Raw genomic sequence first — 11,824 nt, forward strand, 5'->3', positions numbered from 1 at the left:
GGTTTAACTTAATTATTATTTTATCCAAATTATAGTTTTTGAGTGGTACAGCAGGAATTGGAGACCTGGGAAAGCAGTTTCTCTCAGTCCCTCTGTTAGTGTAGTACTACAAATTAGCAGAGCCACTCTTACTGTGTCCTTTTACATACTCAGGATCAGACAGTTAAAGTCGGGAGTACTGACATCACTGGGGAAAAGGGTATTACATAAGTTCTGAACTGGAGTAATCAGTACTTAGAGCCTCAGGGTCAGCTGCACACTATCAAATGGCCAAACACACAAGACTGCAGTGAAAGCTTGTGCTCAGTTAAGAATACAGTGGAGGTCCACAGCACGCATCAAACATATTCATTCGAACTAAAACCCATTTCACCTGAAAATAAATGCTCTCACGTCTTTTCATGTTTGTATTCAAATGTTTTTTATTCCTGTAAACACCAGCATCTAATTAACCAAATACTGGAAAGAAAGGCAAGAAAGAGGGAGGGTGGAGAAGTCTGCAGACGTCTGAGAAAAATCACATAAGGCACATGACTCCCCTATTCACCAAACTCACTGACAAGGTGCCATAGTAATGGCCTATTTAAAGGAGACCTTTGTGGAACTAACAACACTCGAGTGAAATCCATTTCCAAAAGACACTGAAACATAACAGTGAATGTCAAATGTGTAAATACAGTATTGCACTTCAAGAGTTTCCTCTGATTTCTTGCACAATATTCAGGGGAGCTGTGTAAAGTGTCTGGAATTAAAACGAACAAAGAGACTTTTCAACTTCTGGTCTGACTACTTTTGATAATTACAAAGAAGAGACAGCAAAAATAGTGTGCTAAGAATTATGTTATTGTGTTATTCCACTTTAGCAGGTGATATCTTGGATTTCCCATCGTAACTGAGATTGGTGCAATAAGGTGCTTTTTGCTCAGATATTAGAGGAACGTGTGACACATCTATGCCAAAGTCACATCAACAGGACCCATATCTAAAAGAACTTGTATACCTAAATTACTGCCTCGAGGTTGTGTGCCTCTGCCAACCAGCAGTTTACATCCTTTCTACTCAAACCAACAATTAAACCAAACAAAGTGTCTTGAAATCAAAGATAACCTCTCCAAGTGTTTGTGTATCCACCTAAATTCTTAATATCCACCTCTTTGGTTTATTAAAGGGAAAGTCATTTGACCCTAACTGTGCCCTGAGATTGACAGCGCACTGAAATCTGTGAGTGCATCGTAAACGCAGCCTGGACAAAGTGCATACAGATGGGAACACTGTTGAAGTCTTATTAACTATGAGCCCTGTGTGAGTGCTGCAGGATTTCTCTAAACAATTTCCTTTTCGCTGTGGCTCAACAGTTTAGCCAAAGTCCTGCAATCACTTCTACAGTGTCTCAATCTGCTGCAGTGTGAGCCCAGACGTTGGTGACCTACAGGTAAACAGGTTTTTACATGGAGGGAAATGTTTTGAAATACAAAATTGCTGCATATCCTTTTACACTCTGGTAGTCACAGGCGACTGTGCTGCCTACTTCTGAATCCCCAGGGCAGACCGTGTGTACTCGTACACCACGTAGCTGATGCTGACAGCCGGTATGACCTTCATGAAATTGGGCAGGATGCCACGGTAAAGTCCAAAGAAGCCTTCCTTTTCCAATATCTTCTTCACCATCCTGCTCATCGGCAGCTGCTCTGAGCCCTCGACAGAAGCTGAGAAAAGAGAGTTGAAATCAGACGATAAAGCTGAACTGGAGTTTGAGACACTTCTGGATTCTTGTCATGTTTAATGCTTATATATTTGGACTTTTTTATCTCCTTATGGCAGCACAATGGATTTGGAAAGAAACTATAACTGACATTAAAGGGCTGTCTTTAAACTGTAAGGATGTTTCAGGGAGAACAGGGCTACAAAATCCTACAATGATTTCTAAGTAACGGTTTTAAGTGCCCTCAGATTGTCAGAACTTTAACCTCATAGTCATTGTTTTATTTCTAATCCAATGTGTTTACATACAATGCAAGAAAAAGATGTTCAGATGTCAGGAGGTCAAGCCACTACTTAATAATCACAATCAATTATTTTTCTTAAAGTGTATGAGCCATCTTTGATCCCATCTTGTGTACAGTGATGAAACACGGCCCACAGAACACTACCAAAAGAAAACATGTACATGAGCCTTTTGCCTCCAGGGGTCTTCACTCAGTTTTTAACTTAGCTACATGTTGCCTTTCTCAGTGGAGGAATGTAAAGTACACCGGTTCATCATACCTTGTGCCTGCATCCTGGTGCGGATCAGAGCCAGGGGGTAGCTGGCAAGCTGGCCACATGTGCTGGAAATGGTACCACAGCCAAGCAGTACCAGAACACCTGGGTTGGCTGTGTCTTTGGCGTAGCGGGACAACCAGGTGTTCTTCAAGCTCTAAGGATGGATTTACAGTATGTGTACGTGAGAATGGTGTCTTAGTTTTATCATGCTTCACAAAATCAATGCAAGGCATCTACAGAACAGACCAAGTGGCAGTTTTTTTTATTGTTTATGGACAGAATGTGTATGAAAGCAGAAGTTTACATCTGTATTTTCCAGATGAGAATCGTTCCACACAACGTACCTCGTACACTGCCAGATCTATCCCAGCGTAGGGAATGATGCCCAGAATATTGGGAATGTATCCCTTGTAAAACGCCTTCACTCCCTCCTTTTTCAGGATCTTTTTGGCACAGTCAAACATTCCTGAGTACTGCCCGGTCTTCCTCAGGGTCAGGCGAGTTTTCATCACCTGAATAGACAGAAATCATCATTAGTCTTCACCAAGGAGCCACCATTCTTAGGAAGAGAGCAGACTACTAACCTTTCACAACCACCTTTCAAGACTATAGGTAGTAAGCGTTATATACGTAAAAGATTATTTATTTTCAATCAAAATATACTCAAAACTTATATGTTCTGCTTGGCTTGGTCCTGTAGTCCCTATGGCCCTCTAGTCTGTTCTTCAACCTTTTGGGTTTTTTTTTTTACCGGTTTAAAAATAGTTTAAGTGAGAACACCTGACTGACTTCATAATTACTTGATTCATACTTGTTCTAATACTAACTAAAAAGCTTCATTATCCAATAGGAAAAGGTCTCACATCACAGGCACAACATATAAACTTATTCAAGCAAAAAAATCTGAGTCAAACACAAATGATGAATCTAACCAAAAAAAAAAGTCCCAACACTAGATATTTATGAAAATAAATTTTAATTAATGCCACTTTCACTACTCAGAAATGCAACATGAATACTGTACATGATAAATATAACCATCAAAATATGTTCCTTGCAAGTTGTTTCTGTCCTGTGGCCCCTGTAAACTTTACTACCACAAACAGACACACAAACCCTGTGTGTTTCTCTGCTGTTGAAGCTACATCTCCACTCACCTCCATTGGGTAGATGGCCGTTTGTGCTGTGGCTCCAGCCAGCGATCCAGCCATGAACCTCTCGTGGGGCTGGACCTTCCCCGGTTCGCTGGCCAGCAGCTTCTTATACTGATGAAACACAGTGACACAGGAGTGAGGCATAAACACTCAATGTATAGTCTTTTCAGATTCATCGAACAGAGGCAAAATTGCATTTTGTGGTATTACTATACTTTACTATGGTTGAGCATTAAAGCTCAAGTGGAATAATGAATGACTTATCACCATTACCAGCAGCATTAAATAGCAAAATATAATTTATTTTTATCTGGGTGACTGCAGCTGTGTATACTGTTATCAGTGAGAGTGAAATGACTGTACCTGCTCATAGGCCATGAATTTAATGGCCGTCTCGGGGGCGATCTTCAGGACGTTAATACCGTTTCCTCTCCACAGAGACGTCACGCCTCCTTCTTTTAACATTTGCTTGAAACCACCGACCAGGCTTATTTTGTTGCTCTTAGAAGCGTGAACCTGTAAATAGAAAGAAGACTTTAAGCCATGATATCTCACAGGAAATATATTTATGAAGTATTAATGGCAGCATGTAGAATATGTCAACAATAAACTGGTTAATGGTTAATCCCATAAATAAGGAAATTATTTTCCCTTTTGCCACATGATGTATGGGAACAGCATCTTCATATTCTATTTTAGTTCAGTGATATTTCTGCAAACAACACAAGTATGATCGTAGGTAGTATCATTCTATTTTTATGGCACATTCCACAGCAAAATACACATAGTAGAGCTGTTCTGTGAATCCTCTGCACCTTTATTCACCTTTAACAGTACATTTGACGACCCCTGAACCCAGTTAACACATTCAGAACATAATTCAAAATGCAATTTATGAAATAAACAATCAATAAAAAGTATGAGTCATAACACACCTGCATGAAGACCTTCATTCTGTCCAGGGGGGCGGTTCCTGTACGGGACACTGCGCCCGCCATGGCTCCTGCCGTCAGCTGCTTCCACCACAAACCAGTCGTCTTCTCCTCTTCTGTGAACTCATCTGGGATGGTGAGGCTGTCACCAATGTCCAACACCTACAAACAACACAATACAATTAAATCACAGTCAAGCATATTCATTAAATACTGTGTAAAATGTGTTGAGATTCAAAAGATCAACTTCAGACAACTGTAGACTCTCAAATTGATAGATGTCTACTTAAAGCCAAAACACGAGATGAGTTTTAACACAGCTTCAAAACCACAGGTGACTCACAGCTTCACCTTGAACTTAATGCCTATCAGGTCCAGACACACAACACATCCTTATCCAAACTCTTGCATAACTTCAGGTCTGTGCTGTGAGGTTAATTACATCATTGCACGGTATTTTACAAATGTCTCTCAATAAACTCAGAAATGTGTTCTCACTCGTAACATACAGCATCTGCAACAATTTAATACAAACAGGTCAGTTCAAAAGAAATGTGTGGACAAATCCACACGCGATACGTACATGATAAGAAGGCTTGTATTGATATCAGTGATTAATTTATACCAACATATAGTCTTGTGCATTCACTGCTCCAGACTACAGGTTCAGTCTTTTCAAACAACAGACATGCAACACGAGATTCTAAGATGTTCAAGTTATTGTACTGTGTTGTATTTTATGGGAAACCTAATGTTTTGTCATCTCTTGTACATCCATGAAAGCAAAATATCAATAGTTCAGTCCAAGGTAAATCCTTCACCACCAGCTACAATCAAAGCTGAATGTACACCTTTCTGCCACAGTCTCAACAAAGTCTTAACTTTATCAGCTGTTGTATTAGTGTGCAACACAATAATTCAGGTGTTTATGTTATTTCCACCCCCAGGAATCTGGCCTATGAGGGAAAGCACGCTGCACAGACTAGACGTCTTCTTAAACAAGTCTCCAATAATGGCTGTTTGAGGGCATTATTTTTTTTGTTTTAACAATAATGCAATACAATATTAGCTTTAAGCATAAGCACATAACATAAACATCCTTTTTTATAAGGATCCCTCAAATTTATTATTTAGTGGCAGACACATACACCTATATATATTTATGTGTGTGTATATATACAGATAGATAGATACACACACACACACACACACTCTCATTTTAAGCTATAATTGGTTGGTAAATCGACCCCACTGATGTATTAGTCAGGCTCTACCATGAAGACATTTTGTTTGAGTTCATGACCCATTAGAAAACTGAGCCGGGAGAGTCAATATACAAACCCACCATGTCCACCTCCACCTCATAGATCCCCCCATCATCTTCAAAATCGAGGAAAAACCAGTTCTTCTGGTCTTGTTGCTGCTGCTGAGGCTGCAGCAGAGCCATGGCCATCTCAGCCCTTTGATAAAGCTGCTGATCCAGGACAGTGTAGTCCCAGTATAGCGCAAGCTCCCTCCTAAACTGATCTGGATCCTTTACACAATTCTAATAAGGTGCCCAGTCAGATCCCGAGGGTCTGCAGATCTAATCCAGCCTGAGGTGAGAAACGCTGTATACCGAGTGGCCAACAACCATCGGTGTGAATACTGGAGGTGACGGGAAGCTCTCACTGCCATAGATGTTACCAGCCACTGTTTCAGTCTCACTGATGCCTCATCTCACCCTCCTCACTCCTCTCGTCATGTCCTGTTCTAGACTCACTTCCTCTCTTCTTGACCTGTCCCAATCCCACTGACGAGCTAATCCCCCCCCCACCAGGTCAGGCTGAAATTAGCTTATCTCTGCCAAGCTTAGCAGCTACAGGTTTATTTAACCTCTGAGGTTGTGCCAGTGAACAGAGGCAGCAAACGTCAGAGTTTAGCCATTGACTGGAGTTGGCATGCAACAACTGTACATGTCACAGTAGTAGTTCCATATGACCAACACTGTACACTAGAAAATCCAGCTAAAACTTTGCAATGTGGAGATTCTTTGTTAGTCCAACTAGCAGCATAAAGCCTAGGAGTGAAATATTGTGTCTGATATCCATGCTCATAGACATCACATTTCCAGAACCAGAGCAGAAAGCCCACAGTCATCATGGTGACTGTCGCTGTTGTAATAAATAATAATAATAATAAATAATAACTTGTTTTATTTCTTGCTACTTTTATACAACTTCTTTTTCAAAGGAAAGGTCAATGTGAAAAAGCCAAGCCATGCTTCCTTTCCAATGTCAGCCTCTATTTCTACACAGCACAGATTTGATGGTAATCAGAAGTTACAAACTCGTCAGTCTCCTCCTCTTATCGTGTCTTTCTCTGCCTCTCTCCCTCCTTTTCTCACCTCTAGTCTGGAAATGAATGAACATAATCTATTGACGTAGACGAGCTGATATGTTGCCAAAGTCCTTGGCCAAATCCAGTACCAGCTGACAACTCTCTTTCACAACTTTCCCCTTTAATGCTGGGGATCTGAAAGTGAGGTCTGAGACACTAAAAGGACAATTTAGCCTTGGCTCCAGAGACAATTTAGCCTTGGCTCCAGAGAAAAATCAAGGTTATGAAAGAAGTGCTTTTTTATGAGATTGCAAAATTACTTGGCATGAGGAAATTTGGGAAGGTGCTACTGTCTCTTCCACAGGAAACAAAACAAATACCTATTCACCAACACCACCCATCCATAGTAACCTCATCAAAACAAAGGAGACATTAACCATGAGTTAAAAATAATCCACACCATAAAGACAGCTCTTTAATCTGCAGTTTTTTGTCATTTCCTAAAATTTAGACTGTGACTAAATTAATTTGAAATATCCCGAGCTGAACCTGAATATTTGGTTGTAAGTGGCCATTATTTTTGTCTGTATTTTGTCTGTGTTTTATGAGTGTATCACTGTGCTAAATCCATCATTATGATCTCTGTTTTCTCCCTCACACACACACACACACACACACACACACACACACACACACACACACACACACACACACACACACACACACACACACTAACATATGCACTCAGACAGTAAAGTTACTGAGTCACGCCCGCCTCTTACCGTGGTGTGCTTCCAGTAACGGATAATCTCCTGCAGGTTGGTGGCTGGGTTAAACAGGAAGTGCTCCCTCCATTCATTCCAGTCCACGGTCATGGTGCCGTCCACATCAATACTGTACAACAAGCATAAACAGAAGAAATTTTATTATATGTCTGGAATGATGTGATCCGTAGTCCTGCCTTAGTTGTCCTGGGCAACTAAGGCAGGCACTAGGCACTAGTTTGAGATTTGTTCATCCTCCTTCATCTAAAATTTTACTTTTATTTTAAAATCTGAACTCCGTTATCTGAGACTCACATGCTAATTGATTTGTGCTAAATGGACTTCGTTCTCTATTTTATTCGAATATTGAATAAAGACAACTGCAAACAAGCAAATACCACCAACTGGGGCTGGAAAATAATTATCTTATGTGTTATCTTATAACACATTATGAACTGGACTGGGATTAATGCTGATCCTCTATTCCAAATCCCATTCACTTTTTAGACCAACTAAGTTCCTCCTTACTTCTTCACAAGTTATGCAGAGCAGTCTGATTCACAGTCATGCACATCCTGCTCTGCTTCTCTTTGTAGGTCTACTCCTGTGAATCTGCAGCTTCACACTTTGCTTATGCAAATACACAACACTCTGCACAGCTCTCTGCATAAACTGGCTGAGCAAGTCGGTCCAGGTTAATATGAAGTGTGTGTCCATGTAGGTAAACAAGGTGAATAATGTTTAAATAAATCATATCAGAAATCCTCTTTCGTTTACAGTAAAATGTTTTCTGCACTTGAACACTGTCACTCTTTGCTCACTGAAAAAACCTTTTACAACATATTTCATTTATTATTTTATTGTCTGTCTCCAGGTATGTGTCTGCCCCTCTTGTCAAAAAGACAAATGAGTGCATACTACAAGCTGCACACACATTCAGATCCTCTACACCTTCCTCTATCTCTATGAGTGTCAGAGTGGTTCACTTCTGCAATCCATCATTTCAATTGATCAACTTTCTGCTTTCATCAAACTAAAAAAAAGCAAAATGACTCCAGGACTTTGGAGTAAGTCTTAAATACTGTATATCATTTTCTCGCAATTTGCATTTTTAACTAGGGGGGTCAAAGAGACTAAATGTTTGTTTCCCTTTGACTAAAGGCTGAATAGAAAGGCTTGAAGTTGCTGATATTGTTTATGGGAATATAAAGTTTCTTGAGGACCTGCCCATAAGCATTTGACACTAAAACTTTATGGTTAACAGTATGTGGTTTGTTTCGACCACTGTGACCCAGTCCTGCAACATATTCATCCCTGAGCCACTTCTACATTCATATGTGTGTCATTTGGGTCCTGGGCATGAAAATACCTGAGAAACAATGGAGATATAATTTTCTCTTAGATTCCATTTTACAGACCCATTTTAACACAAATGATTTTTAACCTAACTAAAAGAAACATTTTTGTTTAAAGTCCGATTTTTTATAAATTCAAAGACAATACTCTCACCCCTCGATGATCTTATTCCTACACATTAACATGCTGTCTCCAGCTCGGTCAGACATCTTGCCAGTTATTTATCATGTACTGTCAGCTGGCTCCCAGCAAAATTACACACTGAAATGGTTATCAGTCCCTCACACTGGTCCCCCACCTTTAACATCTTGAGCTCCACGCTGCTTTTTTTCCACTTTTAGTTTAAGATTATCAAGTTTATACTTTGGTACAAAAGTGACAGGAACATTTTAATTAGACAGCGTCAACACATTTTCCTCACATTTTGGTTGCAGATCACAGTAAATGTTGCAAAAAAAAAAACCCCAAAGGGACCTAATTTACAAGCAGCTACAAAACAGGTATAAATACCTCTGAAGGATCTTCTCTGCATGCTCCTTGCTGATTTCCAGTCCCAGATCAGCAAGTGACTGCTTTATCTCCATGGAGTCGATTCGACCTGTTGAACATACAAGCACAGCGGTTCTGACATTTCTCATATGCTGAGGGGGAGAAACCCTGTGCTACTGACAGCAAGTTATTTAAAATTCCCAACCTTTAGTTTTACTTTTCCTGCAAATTTTCAACATCAATTCGTATTCTGTTTGAACTGTTGAGAAATCCGTCAACATGAAGACTGCTGGATAACAAAATTTCACCATACCATCATTGTTTTTGTCTAAGCTCTTGAAAGTCAGCTGTAATTTCTTCTCATGATCCTTTAGGTACTTGGAGAACTCATTGAAGTCAAGCCCTTCATCTTGGTCTTTGTCTCCAGAAGAAATAATTTTCTGAAGGAAAAAAAAAAAAGGAATATTATAAATCCAGGTTTCTAATGTCACACGGTGTCCAAGTCTGTTGGATGCTAGGTGTCTGACCTCCTCACTGTGTGAAGGCAGAGGTTTTGGTGCGGCTGTGACTCTGAGTAAGTCAGCCATCTCCTTCTCAAACAGCAGCTGCTCAGTTCTGCCACTTGGTGACAGAATAACGCAGAGAAATGCTTCTCCACCGATGTTAGATTTTCTGTTTCACTTTCATTGATTCATCTCTGACTGTTTCTGCTCATTTGTAAAGTATTCTGTAAATTAAAGTTGTCATTGTTTGTAGAGGGATTGTCTTAGATCAAGAAAGAATGTCAATTGATTATCTTGCCAAGCTGTAGGTACATAATGCTGCACAAAAATGTGCTGATTCAGGATCAGAGGATCAGATCCTCAAGAGATTAACTGAAATCTGAACCACTGTGTTACAATTGACTACTGACTGACCACTACATTAGCTGACTCTTGAATTCAAAAGTCAACTAGTGATCTAACCCATGAGGGTAGGTGCAATCCATGTGAAAATTAATTAATGGAAAATGAAAATAAGACTTAATAAGTCAAGCCAGTTTTTAGTTTTGGAATTCTGTTCTTTGTTAAAAATTATAGATTAATCCAAGTGCCAAGAGATGACTTACTGTGATGCATAAAGACCCTACTGGTCAAATGAGGCTATTGGAAAAGCAGCCAGCGCGCATGTTTATTACCTCTTTATCACACACTTTGTCACACACAGCAGTGCCCTCCTCTTACCTTCCTTCCTGACTCATACAAGTTATCAGACTCACTGATGAGCCTGAGGAATGCAAGATTATTTGATTAGTAAAGGTGGGACCATCCTCTAAAAGTCACAGCCCACAATAAAAAGCGCAAATACACGTACAGTTTGAACTTTGAGACAGTTTGAAGTAGATGCACTTTTAACAAATTTGATCACTGATTAGTCATTTATCAAACAAAAGTGCCGAACATTTACTGGCTGCAAAACAAAAAATAAAATAAAATACAAAATACAATATGGCCTCTGGGAAATTGTGATAGTCCTTTTCACTAGTTTATGACGATTTATATCTTAATAATAACAGAAAAGCTTCAGTCTTGAGGTGAAGTAAATGCAGCAGCAGTATCTGAAGGCAGTACTCGTACGTAGTTGCTTCCTTTGAGGCCTATAGTTTGGAGTTAGGGTTAGTTAGGGTTAACACTGAGGAACTGCTGCCTGCACAGTTCCTTCGGGAAGACAGTACTACATAAAGTGTTTGTGGCAGCTTTCTCTCCCTATAAGGCCTTAATGTCAGCCGTTTACTGTTTCCATGTCTCTGTACCTGAGCTGCTCCTTTCGCGGTTTTGATGCCCATGGAAGCCAGGCCCGCCTTCAGCTCGGCCACATCCACTTTCCCATCCTTGTTGGTGTCCAGTTTGGCGAACAGCTGCTCGTAAGTGTTGGACGCATTTTCTGCACAGTGGCAGTCCGTAAAAAACAGCTTCCTCAAGACATCCATGGTTACACACACACACAATGAAATCTATAGAGGCCTCTACGGCTACGCACAGACACACAAGTTGGGCAATTATACTGCAGCAGAAAGACACACACACACACACAGACCAATTCCTGTGGTTGGCACTTCTGGTTTCCAGAAGCTGAATGATTCCGTATGATTTCAAGGGGATTTCCGCAGTGCGGGTTGGAAAATGAGTCGTAGAAAAGTCCTCATTTAAGTCGGTGTAGTATGTAATCCGGTAAATATGCGATATAATGTAGATTTACAGAGAGCTGTGTGCGGATGAGGTAGGTTAGGAAGCGGAGAGCGAAAGGGTGGAGAGACTCGGCTCAGTTTGCCCGAGAAGCCCTCCTACTTCACTGCACGCACACACACATCACAGAGACACACCCTTCCACAACAAAACACACACTGCCCTGTTACCCTATTTACTGTAATATTTCATGCCGTATATTTCTAGGTGCATAGACAGGTGAGGTAACTTATTAATCGTCCTTTTACTTTGTACTTTCCTTCAGTAACATCTCTTTATAATGCATCTATTAAGCTTAAGCTTTTTTTTCAACATAATGTTGT

The 11,824-nt window shown here is 40.2% G+C and overlaps 1 protein-coding gene across 1 annotated transcript; it reads right to left on the reverse strand.

Moving 5' to 3' along the window:
• Window positions 1–404: 404 nt before the first annotated feature.
• Window positions 405–11,574, reverse strand: LOC121183250 (calcium-binding mitochondrial carrier protein SCaMC-1-like). The gene is made up of 10 exons (XM_041040230.1): window positions 11,069–11,574; window positions 9,590–9,716; window positions 9,298–9,385; window positions 7,450–7,561; window positions 4,352–4,510; window positions 3,780–3,932; window positions 3,420–3,527; window positions 2,607–2,774; window positions 2,266–2,416; window positions 405–1,706 (listed from the first exon to the last, which is right to left on the reverse strand). The coding sequence occupies exons 1-10, from the start codon at window positions 11,243–11,245 to the stop codon at window positions 1,525–1,527; spliced, it is 1,425 nt and encodes a 474-aa protein (XP_040896164.1). The 5' UTR covers window positions 11,246–11,574; the 3' UTR covers window positions 405–1,524.
• Between the last annotated feature and the right edge of the window lie 250 nt (window positions 11,575–11,824).

Source organism: Toxotes jaculatrix, chromosome 6 (genome assembly GCF_017976425.1).
Source record: "Toxotes jaculatrix isolate fToxJac2 chromosome 6, fToxJac2.pri, whole genome shotgun sequence".
NCBI lineage: Eukaryota > Metazoa > Chordata > Actinopteri > Toxotidae > Toxotes > Toxotes jaculatrix.